Consider the following 24,975-nt stretch of genomic DNA (forward strand, 5'->3'; position numbering starts at 1 on the left):
AGAGTTGACTTTCCATGTTCCTTTTCCATTTTCATACTATATTCAGAAGTTAATTTTCGAGGATACTACTGTGGGTTGTGTTGGATCTTTGCACGTGATGGCTTAGGTTCTTGGAACATGGGGTTCTCTAACCTTCTAGTTTTGGACTGAAGTAAAACTCCCACTTATGGTCCAATATGCTCTAGCCACTCTACACCAAGGACATTTCCATGTTATTATTGGATGTGCCTCTTCTCCCCCCCCATTTAGCAACATATTTGTTAATCACAGGCAAAGAGTATATCTTGTTCAGATGTGGTTTGGTTTCCCACCCCACTGTGTTTTATCTCCATAGTGTTAGCACACTTAATGGGTGCTCTTCGGATACCTTATGAAGGGGGCTCATCTATTTAATTCTTACACCAGTCAGTGTGGAATTATAACTGTTATGTGAGATGAAGTAAGGTATTGTATGAGAAGTTATACACTAAAACTGTATTTCCTATAGATACTTATCTCCACTTATGCTTACCACCCTTCCTATCCACTTCTCGTGCCTAATTTAATGTGAAGATTGGGCTCTACAGTATGGAAGGAGTCAGAGTGTGCCACACTCATATTGGTGGAGGGTTGTTGCAAACTCATTTGCATGCTACAATGCAGCTGTATCACATTCAACAAGAGGAGGTAGGTGGGAGTATCAAGACTAGTGGCAAGCAATATTTGTGTATACAAGAGGGCAATAATAATTGAGAACAACCATTATGTGAGAATAGGTAATATATATATATGTATATCAGAAGTTTATTTTCAATGTAGAAAAACAATAACTTTTGCAAATTGTTATTTTATAGGCTTCTTCAAAGAGTCAAGTGGTGGATTTCTGTCATAATTGCTATATACATAAGGATGACATCAGTAGCCATCATAAGCTTGTCGAAAACACATCTGTAACTCTGAACATAGGCCAAGAAGCTGCTCTTGAAGTAAGCCTTATTATTTCTATTTCAATAGATATTATCTGTGAATAATGTGAATTATTATTATTACAATAAAAAGAGTACCTGTACTTTTCAGTATTAAACCTATGTTGTAATAGTGTATTGTAAAATTCTTGAAGGTTTGATTTCCAAGGGTATATTTGAATCAAACCACACCTTTTAGGTTGCATTTAACATAAGGTATAGGAAACAAGACTCTTTGCCTGTTTAAGGCTACCTTTGTACACTCAACCTTGAGAAATGTTAAAATTTTAATCTACTCTATTTTTTTCATTGATTCTGTCTCTTAAACTTCTGTCTCTCAGTGGCATAGCGGTATGGTTGAAGACATACCACTAGAAACAAAGTTTTGATACTCATAGTGGGTAGAGCACAGCTTTGTGCTTAAATACAAACAAATCTTGATATACTGTGAAGTACTGGTTCTATTACTGACAATTACAATTTAATTCTTAAGCTAGAAAAAAACATATAAACAAACCTGTCTTAACCAATGCTAAGCCTTTCATTTCTAAATCTTGAACTTGTGTTCTTTCATACCAGTTATCTTCAAAATAGAGCAAAACAAATCTGTGGTCTTTATTTTAGTAATTTCCTGGATTATGTTGTAAGCTTCAATAAGATTACCTCTTAAATCTCTTTTTTAGAAAGGAAATAAAATTAAGGATTTTTAAGCTATCCTTGTAAGATAACCCATCAATCTTGTAATCATCCTAGTAGATCTTCTCTGAACCCTTTCCAATAAGTTAATATTATTTCTTGTATAAGGATGCCATAACTTTAATTACTGTTCTGTGCTATGCCTAATTAGTGATTTTTTTATATAATTACCCCTTTTAACTTGTAATCAATATGTCTATAAATACATCCTAAACTTTTATTAACATTTAATACTTGTAATAGAGCATTGCTTTAATGGCCTGGAGTGTAAGATCTACAACTATTTGAAGATCGTTTTCATTAGTCAAGTTTTTGAATGGGTTTCCGTCTGTTAAAGGCCATTTCTAAAACATTCTTACCATCCCCTGAAACAATAGCTATTTCTCAACATTCGCTTTGCCCTTCTAAGCATTGGTCTCATTTGCTCCAGTCTTTTATACCCCACTTAAATGCCCTTGGCAATATCTAACTTGCAAAACTCTCCATCCATGTTAGTGTGCCTTCTGTTATGGTACTGTATATAAGCAACTAACTAAGATAATGTAATCACTTTTTCGTGACAAAGTGTGGGCCACAGTTTTCTCTCATGAAGTGCTGTGCTTTGTTCCATTATGGATTGCTATTTTCGTGGTTCCTTGTGGATTTCAGAATAATTATAATTTCCTTAAAAGAAAATTGATGCAACGTTCTTGGGTATGCATTTCCGTATTACTCTAGTCAGCATGGAGGCTAATTGAACATCCCCTATTCCTAGTGAATTTCAGAATAATTATAATTTCCTTAAAAGAAAATTGATGCAATGTTTTCGGGTATGCATTTCCGTCTTACTCTAGTCAGTATGGAGGTTAATAGAACATCCCCTATTCCTCCTCTTTTATCTGACATGACATATCTTTTCGCATGGAGGGGTGGGGGTGGAAAGGTCAGGGTACTGTTTAGTTTTTTTCCTCCTTCATCCTGATATTCCTAGTTCATATTGGGAAATTTACTGCTTTATTACATGATGGGATAGATATACCTTGTACCCTCATTTGTCTATTTGCATGCTTTGGCTTTCTACTGCTAGGTGGACATATATTTTGATTCCACAGGCTAAGTCTTTTTTTTTTGGGGGGGGGGTATATGTGTGGTTTTGGATGGTTTGCTTGATCACATTTTATTGTATTTATTTGATCCTCATTATAGAGATACCTTGGTAGAGGGAGTTTGTCTACCTGCTGTAGACTCTTTGAGTTACATGTGGGTTCTTTTTATCCTCACTTGATATTTGCAGGCATCCCAGAGGCATTTGTATCATGAAACAGCATCACCCATTTGTTGCTTTTGACCTCTAGACTTTCTTTTGCTCTTGCAGCTGAATAGGTGCAGGCCTTAGTTTCAAGGATCTTCCAGTTGGGCTGACCAATGCGAACAGCATTGGTATGTACACAAGGTGGGTGGGATCAGTTAGAGTAAGGTTACAAATATTAATGGGCACCTGGTATTCCATCACTTCAGATCTATGGGTACTTCAGGTTCTGGTATCGAGGTTGGTCTTTCCATTCACTTCTTCACCTCCATTATCCTTCCCTCCTGTGGCATTTCCAACTCCAACTGAACAGTGGGTTGTGGATTTTTGTTCTTCAGCTATCAGTTGTTGGTCATGGGGGTGGTAGTAAATGTTGATCCCATTCTTCTTGGATTTTATTTCTGTTTATTTGTTGTGCATGAGACAATGGGAGATTGGCAGACAATTGTCATTCTTTCTCATCTCAACCCATTCTTCCATCCTCACAGGTCCACAATGGATTCCTTTTGCAACCTGTATTGGCATTCTTCACCAATTTCGTGGACTCCCAAATATGAGGTTACTGAGGCATTTCTCCATATTCTCATAGTGAATTCATTCTGTCTATAGCGACGTTTCATGTACATGCATCAGGCTCTGCAGTTCAGGGATCTAGCCTTTGGTCTAGCATTGGCACCATATCTCATATACTGGGTTTTACAAGTTTTTCACCATGTTTTAAGCCGGTCTCAGCCACCTCCCATCCAACTCCAGGATATGGAATGGGCAGTCAGGCTCTTACGGAGATTGTCCTATCTCTTTGGGATTGTGATCATCCCACGAATCAATGATTCCTTTGGTGGTCCTGGTACAAGTAATAGATCTGTAACTTCAATCCACTGGATCATCCAGTCTATCATCAGGAGCAACATCTCAGTTTTTGAGTGGTGGTTGGTTCGGATAAACACTACCATTGGCATATGTATATGTACTACCCCTCTGTCTCGAGTTTATCTCTTCACATATACTTCACTTCAGGGATGAGGTATGCATATTAAAGGTTATGAATGGAGGATGAATCTTCATTCCACATCAGTAACTTAGAACTTCTTGCTGTCCATCAGGTAATAGTTCAAGGTCTAGATCTGTTGCAGGGGAAAACCATTATGAGGCATTTCATCAATTCCACAGTGGTCTTTTAAATTTCCCATCATGGAGACATGCATTCTCAGGGTTATTGTTTTCAAAATTTTGTTATTTCTCAACGGGACTCATTCTGATCATATCAGCCTCCTGGCTTGCCATTTTTCTGGGGTGATAACTTTCATAGCAGATTGTCCGTCTCAGGCCTAACATTGATTCACCGTTATGAGTTTTTCTGATGGACTTGCTCTCAGTTCAGGCCTCCAATTATTGTCTAAATTTCCTGGTGTGTGCCTCACAATGAGTTTTTGCCCACTTTATCAAACATGCCCACCATAACTTGTTTTGACCTTGTTTTTCACTTGGGTCTAGCTTATCTCCTGTTGTTTAGGTCAGCCAACTTTTTCAACTACTATTTGTTATTCTAAATGTGTGAAGGTTATTGACTCCCCAGTGCTATCCAGCCTTCTCCATTCATTTTGAGATTTTCTTCCCAAATGACCTTTTCAATTAATTAACCGGGATATTAGGGCAGTATTACATATCTTGTCTCGACAATGCTTCAAGTCCTTAGCCTCATGTATTATCCTTCCCTTAATGGGTATTTTTGTTGATGTTGTTATGCTGATGTCATAGGTTAGAATTATTGGCATGTGTGTAGGACTCTTTATCTCTCCCCTTAGGTCTTGCTATACCCTTTCTTTCTAAGTCTCTGGCAGACAGGGAAGGGGATATATCCTTCTCCACAATCCTTTTGCCAGCTATTTCTGCCCTCTACAATCAATCGTACACTAATCATTGGTTTTGTCCTATCAGTGCCCAGAGGTGTTATGTGGCTCACACAAACTCCTTTCAGGTAATAGTTCTTGACTGTATTCATGGGATCCTTCAGTTTCCTAATATTTATCCCAAATTCCTTAGACAATGTGGATTTACAAATATCCATGTTTCTTAATTTGGACTTTACAGGTGAGAAATCTTCTGAGAGGTACATCTCATTAGTTTCAGAACATTTATATGTATTTCACTGCCCATTACATTTACCCACTGGGGGACATTTTACAGGCTGGTAGGTGGACTTCTCTCAATACTTTTCTTTCACATTCTTTACATGATCTGGCAGTTTTCTTCTTCTGGGGTTTTTTCCACCCCATGATCATTTTAACAACATCTGCTAGATTATAAGGAGGAGTGAGTATTTTTTCATTGTCATCCCTTTATTTTCCATGGTTCCCCTCTTGCTTTCACTGGATCCCACTCTGTGGCGAGTGTTGCCCAGACAGGAGTGCAGTTAGTAATCCAATTTCACTATACTCACTATTGGTTTCAACAGACTGTATAAATGAGATGTTCCATGAGACCATCTAGGCACTTAACAGATGGTATTACCATATTATCATGAACTATCAGGAGTAAAGCTAAAGGGAATCCTGCCCATCTATGACAATCATTGGATTGAATAAATTAGGGTTGATTTACTTTTAAAAATATAGGGAACTTGGTTCACCTATTGCACTATTTCAAGAGCACTGTTCCTCAGGACTCCCCAATGTGCATTACCTCTCAGATTCTACTAGTGGAGCTAGTGAATCCTTACCACACCCAGTTTCCAGTCAATGGGGTGGTGGACAGAGACATTTCTTCCAGAGTGTTTGAGTGTTTCCTTCACTCTTGGAGAAGAGAGCAAAGTTGGGGGCCCTTCTACCTGGGTCCCTGGATATTTTTTTCGAGATGTTGGTAGGAGCGGCACCATCCTCCACAGGAACCTACTCATAATACTGATTCCAATTTGACACTATGTTATCCTGTTGGCATGTGCATGACCTTTCTTTTTGATCAGCTTAAGTTTAGTATATTGTTCATGGACGGAGGTCCACTATCTTCTCATAATTCCAAATGTGAAGCGGTCCCATCCTATGTCATTGGTTGAGCACAGTATTCCACATCCTCTCCATAATTCTGGGACAAATGGAATGTTTCTTGCTTAATCAGTTGGGAAGTGAGGATAAATGTTAATAATTCCAGACCAGATGAGTTCTGTTGCTTTGGTTGAGTAAGGCACACACTATCCCTTCATTATGAGCCTGGGGTGGTGCCTTTTTGTCTTCTTCAGGTGGAAGAGAAAGTTTGTCCACTTCAGTGTTGCTTTTTCATCATAATTGTGGTGGTTCGAAACTCGTCACTTTATGGCCATAGGTCGGGATCCAATCAAATGTATATCTATATATAACATTGTGGTCCAATTGCCCTAGCCACCAATGTGGTATATAGAGACCAAGACTGCTTAATTCCAACCGTGAGTTGTGGAACCTCAGCTATCTGTTTGGGGCTGGCCTATAATGATTACTCATGTACTATTCCACCCTTTATACAGGTAATAAGTTCTGGGTGAAGAGCATACCTGTTCTGGATGTAGTACAGTTTCCCCACTTGGGTACCACTCTTATCTTGGTACACCCCTGTTCTCTGCAGGTGCTTTCTCTATGGATAATGTTCTCACTCGCCCCTCCACCTTCTCAGTGTGGGATTCTAGCTATTGTGTCAGCAAATGATATGTTTTGGAAGTTAAAATTTTTCTAAATTGAAAATGTATTTCCAATAATACTTACCTTTTCTGCTTTTCCTCCCCACTAAGAGCTGGTGTTTGTGACTGGGATGGCGTAATTATCTGAGTGAGGTGCATGTTTTAAGTACCAGAATAGAATGTGCATTGACGTGGGTGAGGAGTATTGCAAATTAGATATTGCCAAGGGCATTTAAGTGGGGTATAAAAGATTGGAGAAAGCGAGATTAGTGCTTAGATGGACAAAGGAAATGATGCGGAATAGCTGTTTTGTCAGCGAAGGTAAGTATTATTGGAAATATATTTTCAATATAGGAAAATATTAACTTGTAATATACTTGACCAATTTACCAAATGTTCTTAGTCAATGTTTGTTTTGTTTTATATAGTGAGAAACTCACTTTAATTTATTAATTTCAAACTTCATTCCAGTTGAACATGAATTCTGAATTTAAAAAAAAAGTCAATATGTGATTCTATGGAAATCTCTTTATAGACTTTTCTACTTCCATCCAAAGCTGAAATATATTTTGAGTTCATGATACAGCTACTACCACTACAGTTCCTACTCCAGCTAACCGTACTTCATCTACAATGGCCCACAATTATTGGTGGAATATGTTATTGCCCTGGTCCATCAGGATTTGGTTATCTTCATTCAAGCTCTTGATTTACCAATAATTAATTATTCTCTCATGTCTGAACAAGTAGATAAAGGTTTTGACAGTCTGTTTCCTCCCTCTTACAGTGTTACACATTTTATTCCAGTGGAAGTACTGAGGCCTCCAACTTTCTTGGAGCTAATAATCCATGTATGTTACATTTTGTCTTTGTCTTCTCTTTCCTCTGATTCCCTTTCATGTGGAACACATTTGGGCCAATATGTTGTTCTTCCACTCCAATGAATATGTTCAGGAATCAGTATGTCTTGACCCCCATGTAATATCTAAGCCTATGCTCTGGCTTACTTCAGGTCTGTTTTTATTTATTTTTTCAATTTATGAATTATGTTTTACCTGTGTGGGATTGGACTATAATACTTTGGTTATGTTTTCCCTGCACATATGGATCGAATGTTGTTATGATCTCTTGGGCTGGGATGAAATTTTAGATATACAAGACTCTTTAGTGTAAAAGTTATTATTTAATTTATTGAGTAATCTAATATTTAATGATTATTTAGTTTTCATAACAAAAGTGCTAAAAGTAATTATTTTAAAGGGGGAGAATTATGACAAATTCAGTTGTGTAACTCAGTACGAGTTGTATATTGTGTATGTAGTTTAATTGTTGTAAGCTTTTGTAATGTTGTTGACATCATATTTCACAAAACTATATATTTATAGATTTGTCTATCGTGTGTTATAAATATGTGCAGATACAAAAAATTAAGTTATAAGTTAAGTTCAGATAGAAAAAAGTTAGTAAGTGAAAGAAAACATAAAGTTAGCCAGTGTGTGTGAGTGATAAGCCTTTATGGGTGATATCTTAAAGTGAGTTTCACAGTTTAACAAAGATAAGGGAATAATTTGTCTTGTCAAAGGGTGTTCTCAAGTAATTGTGGACTTTGACGAAAAGGAGGCAATTATTTAAAGTTTGAGATACGACTGTGATAACCCATGAGGTAACGTGAATTATTCGCTAATAATATTGTGATAAGGATAGAGAAAAATAATTTGTCTTGTGAATTGGATTCTAAAGTAACTGAATTAGCCTGTGTAACAACAAGAAAAGAGAATTATTTAAGAGTTTATTGCCAAGAAGTCACAGACACCTACTGTGGAAGAATCTCAGCCCACTCATATTTAATAATCCTGACATGTGTTTACCCACAATCTTCTTTCAGGTCTTAAGCATGGCTCCTTTTTTATGATAAGATGTCGTTAGAAGTCTTCTTGGTTCATTAGAGGCCAGAGTTGAGTCTACTCATTTTCATGCTTCCCTTTCCTCATTGACTTCCCATTTGTCTTATCTTTCTCATGAACTTGTTCCTGTGTCCTGTTCCCCTCCTCCTACTTTCTGCTCCCTGTTACACATGTCTCCAAAGTTAACTGTCGGTTTGTTTGTAGATGACTTACACACCCATGATTTCCCTGATGACCACTTAGTGGTCACAAGTCCAGTGAGGCCAGGCATTTGAGCTTTGCCACCATTTGAGAGTTCTTCACCACAAAACTGTTGTTGTACAGAAGGGCTTGTTCTTTGTTTCAGTTCCCATCCTCCCCTCATTCCATATCCTTACTCCCCCCCTCATGATCTCATTTCCAGCTAGAATCTTTTTGTGGTGGTTCTAGAATTTCTTCACAACAGTGCAATAGAACACGAAGATTCTACTCAGCCAGATTTCTATTTCTATTTGTTTGTAGTCCCTAAAAAGATTAGGGACTTGCACCCTATCATTGGTTTCTTGTCCATGAACTGCTTCCTATACCTTCCTCGATTTGCCATGGAATCTTACCTATCTCTTCTATGGGTTTTCACTCCTGGTCTTTAGATGACAAAGTTAGATATCTCCGATGCTTCCCTCCACATTCCCATCTTCCTAGCATCATGGTATTTTCTTTGTTTTTTCCATTTAAGTTGCATCTACTAGTTCATGACTCTTCTGTTTGAGCAAGCTTTGGCCCCTATATTTTTTGTTGGGTTGTCAAGGCCTTTGCCTATTTTCTCTGTTTCAGGGGCCTTGTGTTTCAACCATAATATGGTCAACTGGCTTCTTCTATCTTCTTTGCATGCCACCTGATCATTCACACTCCATTTCTTCTTAATGAAGCTGTATGGGTAGGTAGATTGGTCACAGTAGAGAAACCCTTCCTCTCCCCCAATCAATACTTTTTTCATCTCATGGTATTTTCAAATTCCTCTCTCAGTCAGGCCAATCCTTCTTCCATTTGTGTGCAATCTATGAAGCTTCTGGTTTGGGCCATTTCCTCATCTCCTTCTCTAACTGAGTGAGAAGTTTATCTCTCTTGAGAATGTGGGCATCTTTGGAGGCCCTAATTCCCTTTGGTCAAGCCCACATGTGACCTCTTCAGTAGGCTTTACAAGATCATTGGAACCTCTTTCGGAATCTGTTAGATGTCCCTATCCATCTCTCTTCTTCCCTTCATGTGGATTTTGCTTAGTGGTTGCTTCTCTTTTGGGTTGGGGTGCATATTTTGAACATGCAGAAAATTTGGGGCCATTGGTCTATTGCCAAATCAGCATAATAATCTCCTTGAACTAATTGATGTCCATTGGGCTTTGGTTCACTCCCATCTCTCCTGAACCAGTCAGTTATAATTCATTCTAACAAATCAACAGTGGTATTGTACATCGCTTGGCAAGGGAGCACTTAGTTGAGGCCTTTTATTGTTTCCAAACAATGGGCTTCCTGTTTTGGGCCCATAACCTTTACATTCTCTTGTTGGTGTGTCATATAGAGGGTGCCCTGAATCTGGTTGCATATCATTTATCATGTCTCGATAAGATTCTTCCTGCAGAGAAGAACATGCAACCAATAAGGTTCATCGGGCAATGTTGCCAGTGGGGTACTCCAGAAATTGATGTGTTCACCACCCACTTGCATTCCAAGCTTCCCAAGTTTTGGTCCCCAATTCTACATTTTTTGGATGTGTCTTTTGATGCCCTCAGTCATAATTGGGAGGGCCTTTACCTCTGTGCCTATCACTCTATCCATTTTCTTCCTCATATCCTTTCCATTATTCAAGCTACTTTGTGTTACAGCTGTGGATTTCACTTCTATGTTCACTCCTATTGATATATCTTCCCTTCTTAACCACCCTTCTCTGACAATCTTTTCCAGACACCCTGCATCCTTCCAAAATCGAACACTTAATCTTTATGTGTGGCTTTTGTCTGGTCTGGTCAGCAAGACTTTCTCCATAGTTTGCATTTAATTACATTTGCTCTTAATCCATGTCAGTGATATTTCTTCTGTTATCCTTATAAGTTTGATTTGCCTGGCTTATTCTTCACTGTCTTTTGATGATTATTGTCTGTTCCTAGTCTCCTCTCATCAAACCTAATCATCCCTGGCCGCTCGATTCCATTGTCCATTACAGAAAATAGTTTGTTGCCAGCTTGTGGACTACTTCCCCATTTGCTTATTTCACATTATCTTCATCGTTTGGCTGCTTCCTGCTCTATAGGTTACCTTTCTACCTTCCATTGTCATTTTGAGATTGACAGTTTCTCTATGAGTGGGTAGGTGCTCTTTTTTATACTTCTTTACAAAGGCCTTTCTTGCATTTGCAGATCCTACTCAGTTGCAAGTGTTGCTTGGCCAGATATACTTCTGTTTAAATGTTCACTGTATAATATTTCAAGTCAATAATGCTCACTGTTGCAATGGTTCATTCTGCAAGACTATTTGTAGGTTCTTCCTCGTGGTGTTTTGCATCATAAATATGTTTGCCCCACATTATACACACACATGGACTAACATGAGTAAAGCATAAGCCATCCCTGCCGCTCCTTTGATTGACTGAATCAGAAACAGTCTGCTTTCCAAAGTGAGGTTTGGACTAGCTACGTGAGTGATACAGGTACCCTCCTCCTACCACAAACTAGATGATTTATTCCCAATGCTGACTGGTCCTGGATTGTAGTTAAACTTTCACATTGCTCTCTACCTTCTTATCCTCATCAGGATGTCAGTTCCCAGGGATGTTGGTGTTAGTTGTTTTGGACATACATACATCATGATGTGTGTCCTTGGAATAAAATACCTTCATTTCCAATTCCTGTGTCTAAAGTGAATGGTAGAGGACCCTCTTCCTACCATGGGCTGGATATACTTATTACAATACTATTGGTATTGGTTGAGGTTGAACTTCCCCTTATGGTCTGCTGTGCCTTAGCTATTCTACACCATGGGTCCCTTCATTTAATTTCTGGAGTCCCTCCCATGCTTCCGACCTTATTGTGACACTTCATTGTCATGGGTGAAGAGTATGCCTTGCTCAGAAGTGATGCAGTCTCCTATGGATGTGTCTTACATGACTGGGATGACTAAGTCTCAAAAAAGTTATTACATTATCTGAGTGAGGTACTTATATACAGAACCAGGATAGAGGGTGCATTGACCTGGGTGGAGAGTGTTGCAAAATCAAATATCAACAAGGGCACTTAAGTGGGGTACAAAAGACTGGAACAATCAAGACCAATGCTTAGATGTGAAAAGTGAATGTTGAGGAATAGCTATTGTGTCAGTGAAGGAAAGTATTATATGAAATCCATTTTCAATTTAGGAAAATGTTAACATTCTTGTAATTAGTTCTTTTTTAGTCTTTGTATATCAATATTCTTGTAATTGGATCTTTTATTTAGGACTGTTTTTTTGTCTGAAGTACAACCTGAGAATTTCCTTAAAATTGAGCCCTATCTAATTGTCTTTTCACAAAAACAGTGTTCAAGACATTTTTTGCAAATTTAGCTTTAAAATCTGTGTTAAATGTACATTATTAATATAAACATTTTTGGTTGTTTATAACAAAATGTATAATTTCAATATATATAAACACACACACACACATACAGTACACCATTATATTTCATTAAAATTATTACGTATAGATGATCTTATACCAGCATCACCAAACTCTAAACAATAGTTCTTTGTTTGTGTGACTGCATAAAAGTTTTCTTACATTAATGAGATAAATAGAGTTGAGTACTTATATTAAAGTTCAACTTTAAGACAAATCATTTGTGTTTGATCTTTCTTTCTTTATTCTATGTCATATTATTTTTATTACAATTACCAAAATTACCAACAGTTGAAGAAGTAGAGCCCATATAAGTAAATTTTGATGTCACACTGAAATAGCATAAAAGTGACTAATGTATGTTTGATTAAAAGAGAAGACTTAATATATTTTCTTAAAGTATTGTTGAAAATTTATCAGAATTATTATATATTTAACCTTACATAACTCTGAATCAACAACAAAAAATAGCTAAGTCATATTTACTTTCTATGTGATAATGAAAAATAAGAATTATGCCTTTTAGAAAGTTGACATTAGTGTATTTAATAATTTGTATTTTATTAGTTGTGTTTTAATCTATGGCTAAGTTGCTAAGGTAATTATAGGTTGTTAGAAGACAGTGAATTAACTGATTACATGATTGAACTGAACATTTTGTGTAATTTTATTTATAGACTATGAATGCTATGGCAGAATTGGAGAAGAAAGCAGTTTTTCATAACTGTTCCTCCATTAAAGACGTAGCAGCTCTATTTCCTGAAAACTTTCATAAGAACCTCAAAGAGCTGTTATCCAAGATAATTACTGAAAACATTCATCAGTGGAAAACAGACACAATCAACAGTTTAGGTATGTAGAATATATAGCCTAAGAGCTTGTTAAGTAGATACTCTGTGGCTACTTACATAACTAAGTGAATTGTAACAACATACAGTTAGTTATTAGGTGCTATCAAAGTCATCTGCTATATGTTTACTGTTTTTTAAGATTTTTTCTTTTCGAAGCTCATAGGTATACTTACTACAACTTAAAGTTCAGAGTAGAGAATGTATATGATAAGCACCAATTACTTTCCTTTTAGGAGCAGTCCAAGAATACAAGAATATTAATTAATCTTCCTCAGGAGCAAGAAGTTTAGGGTTGACATAAGCTAGCAGTACACCATTATTCTTCATTAAATTTATTATATGTAGATGATCTTATACCAAGGTTCACCAAACTCTAAATTATAGTTCTTTATTTGTGTGACTGTATAAATGTTTTATTATATTAGTGAGATAAATAGGGTTGAGTACTTATATGAAAGTGATTTTGGATATGCAACTTAAGAAGTCACATGACAACCACAACCAGTAGAAATTCATGGTGGAATGAAATATATCAGATGTGCATTTTAGCTTTGTTTGATGCAACTGAAAATTGATCACTTTTTGTACACTCAGACCATAGATTTTTGCAGATTAAGGGTTTAAAATTTTCAAGATGGGATACCCCTTTTACTTAATAGCACTCTAAAATTAAGAAATGTGGATAAACTAGGGTAACCAGTATCATCCAGAGAGAGACTTACAACAAGTCATACCGTAGCTGTGATAATCAATGTGACATCTTATAACAGGTGAGAATTTATTAACACAAAGGGTTTGTCACAAAAGCCATCTGCTTATTCCTGGCAAGAGTGCAAAATATGATAAAGAAGGATATGTGGATAATTACACAATATGTGTGTACAGAGCTGCTTTCATAAGAAATCCAGAAAGGAAGGCCAACATAGGTATGTTTACCTTGATAATTATGAAAGTCTCAAGGCATTTTCTATATCTCAGTTAGTGAAAAATTTACCAAACGTGGTACATAGCATGTTCCTGAAAAACTTTTTTGAAAGAATTCATGATCATCTTTGGATAGTGAGCCAGGAGCAACTTAAGGATTAAGAGAGTGGATACAAATGTCAGGATAAATTCTTCTTACTATCAGACCATTTTTACTACCCTGAAATATGAGTTCCGAAAGTAAGCAAAGCCAAAAGGGTATGATGTTCAGTCATACCTATTGTTCAAATGTCACATACATCAAGTACCTGGAAAATTAAATTAATATTTTTGTTATTCTTTATGAAAGCATACTAATCAAGTAGTTGAATGCATTTCATGGGGATTTCAGTGAATTCACTTAAGATTTTTGAAAGAATAGCAGGAAAACCATCATTCTTGTACAGTAGATGGAGAAGGGATGGTCAGTAGGGAGTAGTTGTGTGTTTTAGACATGACAGTCTTATGATCGAGACTTCTGAAATGAAAACTATCTTATAGGGCTTTTGTCAAGATGTACGATCATTAGAGCATGTCCAAACATGGTGACATGGACTTTAACAACATGGTGATGTTCCAAATCTCTAACTCTTTCAACATGAGCTCAGTCCCTGGGACTGACCTCATAACCATTTTGTGCTTCTTATAGTTTTCATGCTATAACTTTTATATTAGTAAGTGTATCTTCACAAAATTTTGCTGATTATCAGTAAATGTTACAAGGCTTTTGTATGCAAAATATCAGTTGTTTTTTTTAAGTTTTAAGATTTTTTAAGTAATATTTTTCTCATGCCTTTTTTCTTTGCATGTTGGATAGTCAACATGCAAAGTAATTTTGATTCTAAGATTAAAAGTATTTTTATGCATCAGAAAATTTTCAATTTTCATATGCAAAATCTTTATAACATTCAGATAATTATCAAACATTCTCTTAAGGAAAAACTTTATATTTTATCTGTTAGTTTCAATAACAAATCTCTGTTTAGGTGTAGATTTCACTGATCTCGTAACCACCATAAAAAATTAGGAAATAAATACAAATTATGTTTTCTTTGTTCTAGAATGGCTACAAAGTTATAACATAAAAACACAAATGTTTAGTCGAAATAGCTTAAATCTCATAACATTATACATTTATATATATTTATTATTTGTATTATATTGACATTCCTTCTATGCCTGGCTAACATTACAGAAGTTGCAATAATGCAGTGCACATGCACTCATGTTACTGTATCTAAGAGTGTAAAACTGGCCTTTACAGAGTGACCCGTCTTTGCTGTTTTTTAGTGTACTAGTATTTTGTAGAATACAGTCACATTTCAGTTATAATACATTATATATGTGTATACATTATTACTATTTACAAATAAGTTCTTAAACTTATTTTTATTAAAATATAGTACAGTAAATAAAGAAGTATAGCAAACAATTATCTCTTCTAGTTTCAAACTTTGTACTTGTTTGCTGGTTGCTGTAGGTTGCTAAGACTTATCAAATTTTAGGTTTTATATATACATTTGAAATAACTAAAAAATCATAATTTACCATATCAGTACCTTAGAATTCCACTATAATTATTAACTAAGCTGTATTTGGGTCTAAAAAATATGAAATTTTGAGCTCACTAAAGACTTATCTTATCAGCTTGAAATCTTGTATCGAAGAAATGAGATTGACACCCTAACACTTCAAAATGGCTGAAAAAGCCACTAGGGGGACATTCTGAGTTTTCAATTGGTTATTCACATGGTATAGAGAGAAGTAGGTGTACATAAGGAAGTGTTTCCAAAAAGGAAAAAGGTGGGTGGGGGCCACTGTGTTTGATTCAGTAACCATGATATCTCAGCAAACAGAAAAGATATGATGTTTTTATTTTATATTCTAGCTTGTCAATATTGGTAATTTGAGTTCCTAATCCATACAAAACTATTGACTTTGTACTTGGACATCACAAACCTCTAATTTAAACCAGTGCTGCTTTCAACATACCATGTTTTTTTTTTTCATATTTACTTTTAAATTAAGAAATTAACTAATGTATAATATTAAAATTTAAATTATCTACAACTTGATACCAAATTTATAGACATAAATTCATAGAATAGTCATTCAGTAAAATTCTGAATGCAACTCAACAAATGCAATGACATGGATTCACAACCCATGTTGACTGGGTTAATACTACATTTTAAGTCATAAAAGGAAGAGTTTCAGTCATGCTCTGTATTCGTATAAGTCACATTGTAATACCCTGATTGAAAGCATAATTGGTAACATTTGATTACAAGGACTATCCTTTTTTCTAAGTTTTGTAGGATTTTATGCAAACTTAAAATTAAACATAAAAAAGCAGCCAGACATTGGACATACCTACCAAAATAAAAACATCTGTCCACTGCCATGCTCATTATTAAAAACATCTGAAATTATTAATATTAGAAAAGTAAAATCATAAAGGATGAACAAATTATTTGTATTTAAATTTATTTTATTTTTGACTGGCAGAAAGTAATATTGATGTATCTGTAAAACCTTTCATAAACATTACACATACACTATCTTACCAATAGTTATGAATAAAATATGTCTTTATTCAAAGAAATTATTAGCATGTTGGCCTGCCTTTAATGACTGGTTTAATGCATCATGGAAGACTGTCTACTAATATCTGGTAAAAAGCTGGAGGTATTGTGCTCCACTCCTCCTTTAAAGCATTAGAAAACACCATTACAGAAGAGGGCTATCTTGACCTTGCCCTAATTCTGCATTCCAGTTCATCCCAAAGATGTCCTATTGGGTTGAGGTCGGGACACTGTACTGGCCACTGCAGTATTCCAATGTTATTCTCTTCAAACCACTTGTTCACAATACTTGCTTTGTGACATGGAGCATTATCATGTTAGAAGGTCTAAGGGCTATTACCATAAGATTGCCACAGTGTAGGACACAGAGAATTGTTCAGATCTTCAATGTAGGAGTCTGCATTCATATATATTCATTCATTGCGACCAGTGGACCTGGTCCATAGACGAGAAGCACCCCCAGACCATGATACTGCCACTCCCAAACTTCACTGTTGGGACAACTAACTCGGGTAATAAGCATTCTCCATACCCAAACACATCCATCAGACTGGAAGAGTGTGTAGCATGACTAGTCTCTCCACAGGACCAATTTACATGCCATAGTAAAGAAATTCCTACAGAAATAACGTTATGTTTTCTATTCCCATCCCTGTCTGTACTTTTCATTATCCTGCCTTCCTGCTGAAATCTGTTACGTAGTTGAACCTGCCCATTTTAATTAAATATATTATACTAGCTCTATTAGTACTGTTTTTAACTACTTGAAATTCATTATTAACCACTGTATTTTACCCTATAAAACCTGCTGTCATTTCCCACATTTTACCTTTTTTTCTATCCTGTGCAGTACACCCTTCACTTTTTCCTCCAACCTACAAACTCTACATAGAAAATGTACAACTTCAGCAGTAGCTTCTATAAATATACATGTCAGCTTCAAATTCCAGAATAAAGCCCAATTCTTGTACTTTTTGCATGTAACAAACTGTGAGCACTTGTCACTCTACTCTTAACTGTTGTAGTTTTCAATCTTTAAATGTATGTTTCTTTAAATCTAAGACCTTAAGGACAAAGGAGAGGAGTATCTTAATGACAATTGCAGTGTACGTGTGAGCTGATTTCAGTACTAACTAGTCTTAATTTAATTTTATGTTAAAAGTAGTTTGTTAATGCCAAGTAGGAAATGGTTATAAAAACAGCTGGCCTTCTGGTTTGTGTAACATTGAAATGAAGCATTTTCTTCACATAAAGCTTGTGGTAACAATTAGGTGAAAATCAGAGTTGAAACTTTTTTTTTTTACTATTTATTTACTACACAAAAGCCTTGTTTGAAAAAAAACATTGTGAAGAATTTAGAATATACTCTTTAATGCATGAAGTAGCTGCTTATAAATTAACATTTAATGTAGCTACTTGATATACTTTTACCAAGATTTCAAGGCTATAATTACTATTATGGTCAAAAATATTGTTTACAGTGAGTGTACTCAGTTTATGAAATGGTGCATTCTACTTTTTATAAGTAGTAATGCAAGAAAAGTATACTTGGTTAGGTATACTAATAACCAGGTTGACTTTTAGTTTCTTCCTAAGTAGGTAGCTAGCTCTGATAAGAAGTTAATATTAATTATGTAGAAACAAGGCTTTTGGTATAGTTTTTCAACTTTATTAATGTCTAAAACAGTAGTGTTTGTCATTTTTATATTAACAATGAGTTTATAACAAATAACTAATGCAATAAAAGTTTCACATTTCATTTTTATAATTTTGAAGCTAATTTTATTTTACTTTTTCAAAGTGTCTTTACCAAAACTTGTAGACTTTGACTGGCAAGTAAATGTCAAAATGGCCTCCAACAACACAGCAAAAATTAATATTCCTGCCTGTGTTTTGAATTTGAAGGTAAGGTATAGGGTATTATGTAAATGTAATTTGTTTTTATAGTTCATAAATATTCAAAACTTTATTCTAAAAAGGATTAAAATTATTGAATATCTAATTTAACTGTTCTTAATACTATACAAAGTTTATAATATTGTTATTTTAGTCAATGACTTATCTGTTAATTATTGTGCAGTGTAATTTAAACAATTCAATACATTCTATTAAAAGTGTGCTTACACTAAATATCTGTTAAATGTAATTATATAAACTAAAAGATTATGCATGTGCATTAAGCAATTAAAGCTTTTTTGAAAATCTGCAGAAGACAAATTGTGGCTTGTTTGGGGTAAATTATAATTATTTGTGACATAGAAGGATTTTAAATTTATATATTTTAAACTTTGAAAGAATGAAATAGATGTGAGAAATATATTCATGAAAATATGTATAATTCATGCTATTTCAATTACTGATATTTAATGTACATGAAGAAAGCATTAAAAATTTTATTTTTATTTTATCAGTTAGAAAATCCAAGGATCTATAGAACAGATAACAATCATGTTTCTGAAGTGAACATAGAGCTAAGCCAAGAGAAGCTTGACACAATGTTACATGGACTAAGCAGAATTCGAGATCAGCTGTCTGCTGTTGCTAGAAAGTAGTGTAATTTCAAGCACTGGTAAATTTCTTGACAAGTGTGTGAATAGTGAAGAAATGTGTCAGAATATGAAATGTCCTTCATCTAGGATGGATGTCAGTAATTTTAAGAAGGGAATCACCCATGAATAAATTTTCTTGTTTCATCGTGTGCAATTGAGCTAGATAAAATGGTTCTATGGTGTGCAGACTTGTTTATGATAACTTAAGATCTGTTGTCCTATCTGTTGGTCTAGCTCTTGCAAAGAATTGGTTAGTAAATGCAAACAGTGCATCTGGGTTAATTATTTAGTGACAGGAGATCTGCAAGAAAGTATGGATATTATAAACTAATATATATTCCAGTTTTATAGAATGGAATAGTTAATTACATTGAGTATTTCTGTCAAAGTGAATGTTGTTTGAAAACAGAAAATATGTTTCTAATTTTCAATATTCCATGTAATTGCATGAGTTACTCTTTTAAATTAAGTTTTATTGTAAATCATAAAACTAAACATTTTTTTTCATTTAATTACAATGTTCAACAAGTTGAAAAATTTCTACAAGGCCCTTTCATTCATACAGAATAATTACAAAAAGCCCTGCATGTGGAACATCATCAGTTAACCTATTGAATGTTGCTGCTCTAAACGTGCACAAAATTTTTAAAGGCCATACACTGTATATGGCACACTTAAATTCAACAAACAAATTCGGCATTCAGTGCACTTATAATTGAAACTGTAATTTCAAACCAAGATTGAGAAACAGTTCTAAAATAACTGTGAACCAGAAGGTAAGGAATATTGAACACTCATTATATAGATAAATATTTATAGATATGTATTTTTTGTAAAGGTAAAATACAAAGAAAGTCCTTGAAAAAGACTGTTTATAATAAATTTAATATGATTAATTTGGCTTTGGTGTAATATAAGAATAGCAGAGTTTATTTAATATGTTAATGTGAGGTTCGCTTTTACAAAATTTAAATGTATCCATAAATTATCCTTAAAAATTTAGAACTTAGGTAAAAAAAAGAACACAAGTACAAACTGTGTTAAGGAAGTACCTATGTCCCCAGTAATGTTATACTGTAAGTTTAGTCACACCCAGTCTAATATTGTATAAGTTTGGCCAAAACCCTTCCATCCAGCCTTCAGACATGATGTCTCTACAAGATATAAACAGATTTTCTATGCACTACCTGAAACCATCAAAAGCTAATCAGGACTAAAACATTGAGTGTGGTACCTTTTATTTAAGTTTGGTCAAACTCCATCAATCTAATCTTCATATATCCTGTCCATAAGTTCTGGACAGACAGCCAGACAAATTGATATACAAAAAGGAACAACTAAGATGCACCATTCTGCTTTGAAGTGGAGGCATAATAATTGTATGTTTTTATTTTGAAAGGTTTGATTACTTCATTCAAGTGTATTTTTATTTACAGTTTTAGGATATTTAGTTAATAAAAATGTTGTGTTATAATTAATTTTAGTCTTCATTGCAGGAGAGCCTGAATATTTTTGAAAGTCTCCTGCTTTTTTGTTAACAAATGGTCAGACAGCAGTTTTCTCCCAATTTTATTTCCAATATTAGTATATAAGGATTTAATTAAAACTTCTATTGATTAGAATGATAAGATTAGAAAATGATTCATTACTTACAGAAACCAATGGTTGTAGAACATACAAATTATTGGGAATCCAACAATGAAGGGATCCATGAAAAGGCCTGTGATTACTAGAAGAAGGAACAAGTTGTTCTGGTTTTGACTACCAGGAACAAGCTGTTGAATCGTGATTATTTGTTTTAGAAAGTAATCTTGAGCACCAAATTATACAAACAGGGAGAATCCTTAGTACAGTGTTGCCCATAGCCTCATACCTCTTTTACTGGGCTTATTATTTTAGTTTTCTATCTTTGAACTTTATTATGTACAAACTCAATCATGTCAAATCTGAACTGTAACTTTCTTGGCATATAAAAGTATTTAATTGAGGATAATTTTACTGTTTTGCCACAGATGTTCTGTTTAATTAATCTCTAACTTGATCACAACTCAAAACTCAGTATAGCTCTTGTTTGACATAAATGCAAAGAATTGTTTATAACTGAATAAAAGCTGCTATTGAAGTGAAAAAATCTGCTTTTCTGAACTGGTGATTAGACACTTGAGCAATTAGATCAAAATTTTTCAGATTTCCTTCTCAATAACAACTTTTAGCTGTTTTCTATCTATCATTCAAACTGCCAAATAGTTATACTTAGAATAACATTACATATCTTAGAACTTGCTACTGTACAGCTTAACTAGCCCAAAAAAACTACCACTAATTCTTTAAAGGTTAAATATTGATTTTTGGTGTTATTTCTACCGGTTGAGAATGCTAGTGTTTTTTTGAAGGGTTCCCAGTATTTCTTCCTAGAGAAAAACATCCCTTAGTATAATTAATCATCAAATTGTTTTTTATACAGTTCAATACTGAAGTCATCCACATATTGCATCGCATTTAATGATTTTAATGTTAGTATCTGTTACAAATTCAGTGTGATGAACTGTCCGAAACATTTGAGAGAAATCACTCATTTTTATATAAAGTACACAAGGGATCCCCGGGTTAATTAATTGGAAGTGCAATATTAAATATATTCAGGTTTGTTTACAATATTTTATCAGACTCCTAAGGAACCTTGTATTCGAGATATTCATGGACCAATACGCAGTTTAATGTGTAAATAGTTTTGGAATATGCGTTTAAAAACCTAGTTGGGTCATACAAGTTCCATTGGCAATTCTAGGGTTAAAGAGTAACGCTGATTCTTTAAAAAAATTAGGTTTTTAAAAAGATTTTTTTTTATCTATTCCACGAGAAACTGAATTACGTTTTAGCAATGGAGAAACGTCGTAAAAGGTATGGAAAGTAATGGTTTCAGACTTTTTTCATAATATTTCAGTGTAGTGCCGCTCTAGGTAGTTTTTACTTGCCGCCCCCACTTCCATGTGATCGGTGATATAATAGCTCGGCGCTCTTGACTGGTATATGGAACTGGTGCGGCGACTTGCGGCACTTCACGTTTCAAAATTAAATAGAATACATAATTCATAATATTTTATTTCTGCGCATAGGACACGTAGATTATTCGGCGCCTGTTCTGTGAAAGTGGGATTTCTTGAGGTACCCTCGTTTTCCCCTCACAACAAATTCCGCGGCATTGTATTTATAGATCCCCGCCGTCAAAATTTGTCGAAACCAGGGATATCAACCTTGACCTTTTGCTTCGCCATCTCTGCCTTTACCAATCCCCATTGGAAAATTTAAGCAGGATTTATATCATAATACAGTTATTAAAAGCCCACTTTAATTAAATTTGATCTTCACGAGCGGAGCGAAGGGGAATACTAATATCTCTGAACACCTCAGTTGAGAAGATTTTCTTTATTTTTGAAATTAAATACCTGAATAAATATTTATTTATTTTTATATTTTATCGTTGTTCTCGTTTCAGCTTGGGGATTTAAGGTCAGGTTCAACTGTAGACCTCTTACTCCTTCCTGAACTATTACTGATTTTTAGTCATTTATGTTGTGATTTAGTTGCTGTATTAAAATAGCCTTGAATTGTTGAAATCTTGAACAAAAATATATACTTGACTTTAATATTACTGTAGTTGGAAGTTATATATTCCTGACTCTTGGTATAGTTTGTTTGATATAATATCATGTTCATGTCAGGGTAGGCACCAATATAGTGTAACTAAGATCCTAAGACTTACTTACAAAGAAAACCAAGTCGAGTCAAACATGTCTTCATTATTACAGATTTCCGTTACGATGTCAGTCGAACTTGTCGATCTCGTAACCATTTTGTACTCGTGCGTTTTACAGTGTAACATCAAATTTTGTTATTGAAAGCCATGTAGGGATAATTTATGTCTAGCTATATCATGTCTATATTCTTGTTCATTCCTTTTGACATTGCCATTCCTACATCATTTTGAATTTACAAAATATTTTGCCCCCCAATGGCTTAGCGGTATATCTGCGGACTTACAACGCTAGAAACCGAGTTTTGATACCCGTGGTGGGCAGAGCACAGATAACCCATTGTGTAGATTTGTGCTTAATTACAAACAAACAAAAAAGAAAATATTTTTAATTACTTGTTGTGTGACCTTTTTTTACCCTGACTGAAAACTAGTGTATTCTATGAATGTGTGTAATGAAAATTAAATGTATTTATTTTTTTACTCTTTTAATTCCCACATAATATGGGAATTGGCTCTCTAAAGACACTGATTGTATTCTGTACAAAGCATTGAGTTACAGTCATCTGATGTTCATCTATTATTGGCTGGTAATTTCTGTTTCACCCTGTACTTAATCTTTTTACAGGAACACCAGGTTTCTGTGAAAAAGCTAACTTCCTTTACACTGGAAGTATATATATTAGTTATTACTACTAGTTATTGTGACTAAGCAATACCTTCACGCACTGCCCAGGAACACATTGAGTGGCTTTAGGTTTAAATTGACGTTAGTGATAAAATAGTTGTAGAGTTATTTATACTCGGCTAAAACAAGAAGAAAGGTGAACAATTTCGTGGGTTGGTGACTTTCTTGTCTGGTTTCTTTCCTTGGTGTTGGGATTGTTGGATAGAGAAATAAAGGAAAGTGAGTGGCAGTCATCTTTTAAAGTAAAACGCTCTGTCATTGTTCGTTTTTAGCGTTTTAAATTTGTAGACATACGTTGTCTCATTGGGAAGCATAAAAAGAAAGATACTACTCCCATATAATACAAACCTGTCACGATGTAGCTCAAATAGTGAACCAGTTTTTTAATAAACTACTTTTCAAGAGGCGCTATAAATCTACTTTTCAACAAATCTTTTCTTTCGAAACTGGAAAGTTAGTGATGAAACTGGTGTTTGCCAGGCTATGTGTGTGTATATATTTGTAATCACATATACATGCAGAAATAAAACACATACAGGTTTTCATGCGTGAATACAAATAGCAAGACACTACAGTCGTTGATATGTTTTGTTTTCATCTTTTTTTTTTTGTCTGTTTCCCGACACTGATTTCGTGACTTCATGACATAATTATACAGAAAAATCTATAATAAAAGCGTTCTAATACCACATTTCAACAAAACTCAACCTGTCTTAAATACACACTTTTTTCAGAATGTCAAAAATATATATATTTATATATATATACAATTCTTAAATACATTAGAATATACTTCAATATAAATTAGTTTAAGCTTATCAAAAATTTAGACAATGTCATTTGAAAATAACAAAGAAGAGAAAAAAATAAAAGAGTACAAGGATTGTAGTGTTTTGTTGCGTTTATACAGATATTTAAAATACTGTGCGTATCTGTCTCTCGGTCACGCAATGATGTCATAGCAACTTATTACGTAATTTAAGTAGTTTGGATTCTTATCAATTAGAAGCGAGTAGTCTACGATTGATAAAAAATTAGATATATTTGGACTAAAATGTACAAAAAATTGCAATTTTTGTGCAAATTGAAAATGCATCTTTGTTCAATCGTCGAGTTATGCGAGAAAGGACGTAAATATACTTTAGTAGACATTTTATACAACATATTAAAAGCCTATCAAAGTTTTTCAAAAGGTTTAACTTTAGGTCATACAATAATATTAGAAGATTATTTATTGATAGTGTTACGACAGCGGAAGTCACGCTGGAGTTTCTAGAAGGATCATGACTTATCGGAGAACCTCACAAATGTCCCAGTGTTTGCTAGACGCCCTCTTTTTTAGTATATAAGCCAGCGATAGATAGATTGAAGATAGAGATAACTGAATCAAGTGAACAGTAGGCACATTAAGTAAAGTGTGTGATTCGCTGTGAATTATAGCGTGTGTTTATAAGAGTAGTTAAGTTAAAGTGACTGTGGAAAT

General features: G+C 34.5%; 1 protein-coding gene across 3 annotated transcripts in view; it reads left to right on the forward strand.

Annotated features, from left to right (window-relative positions):
- The window catches only part of LOC106471381 (COMM domain-containing protein 9-like), a 33,700-nt gene extending 12,652 nt beyond the window's left edge, over positions 1-21,048 (forward strand). Inside the window, exons 2-6 of one of the 3 annotated variants that reach the window (XM_013931980.2) lie at positions 834-965; positions 12,780-12,954; positions 18,303-18,406; positions 18,913-19,070; positions 20,706-21,048. In XM_013931980.2, the coding sequence (XP_013787434.1) occupies positions 834-965; positions 12,780-12,954; positions 18,303-18,406; positions 18,913-19,053 (552 nt within the window). In that variant the 3' untranslated portion in view covers positions 19,054-19,070; positions 20,706-21,048. Of the gene's footprint in view, positions 1-833; positions 966-12,779; positions 12,955-18,302; positions 18,407-18,912 lie in introns of all 3 variants that reach the window. The other 2 variants (XM_013931979.2, XM_022399982.1) reach the window with 2 other exon arrangements.
- Positions 21,049-24,975: the final 3,927 nt, after the last annotated feature.

This window comes from Limulus polyphemus, unplaced genomic scaffold, assembly GCF_000517525.1.
Source record: "Limulus polyphemus unplaced genomic scaffold, Limulus_polyphemus-2.1.2 Scaffold4586, whole genome shotgun sequence".
In the NCBI taxonomy this organism is placed as follows: Eukaryota; Metazoa; Arthropoda; class Merostomata; order Xiphosura; family Limulidae; genus Limulus; species Limulus polyphemus.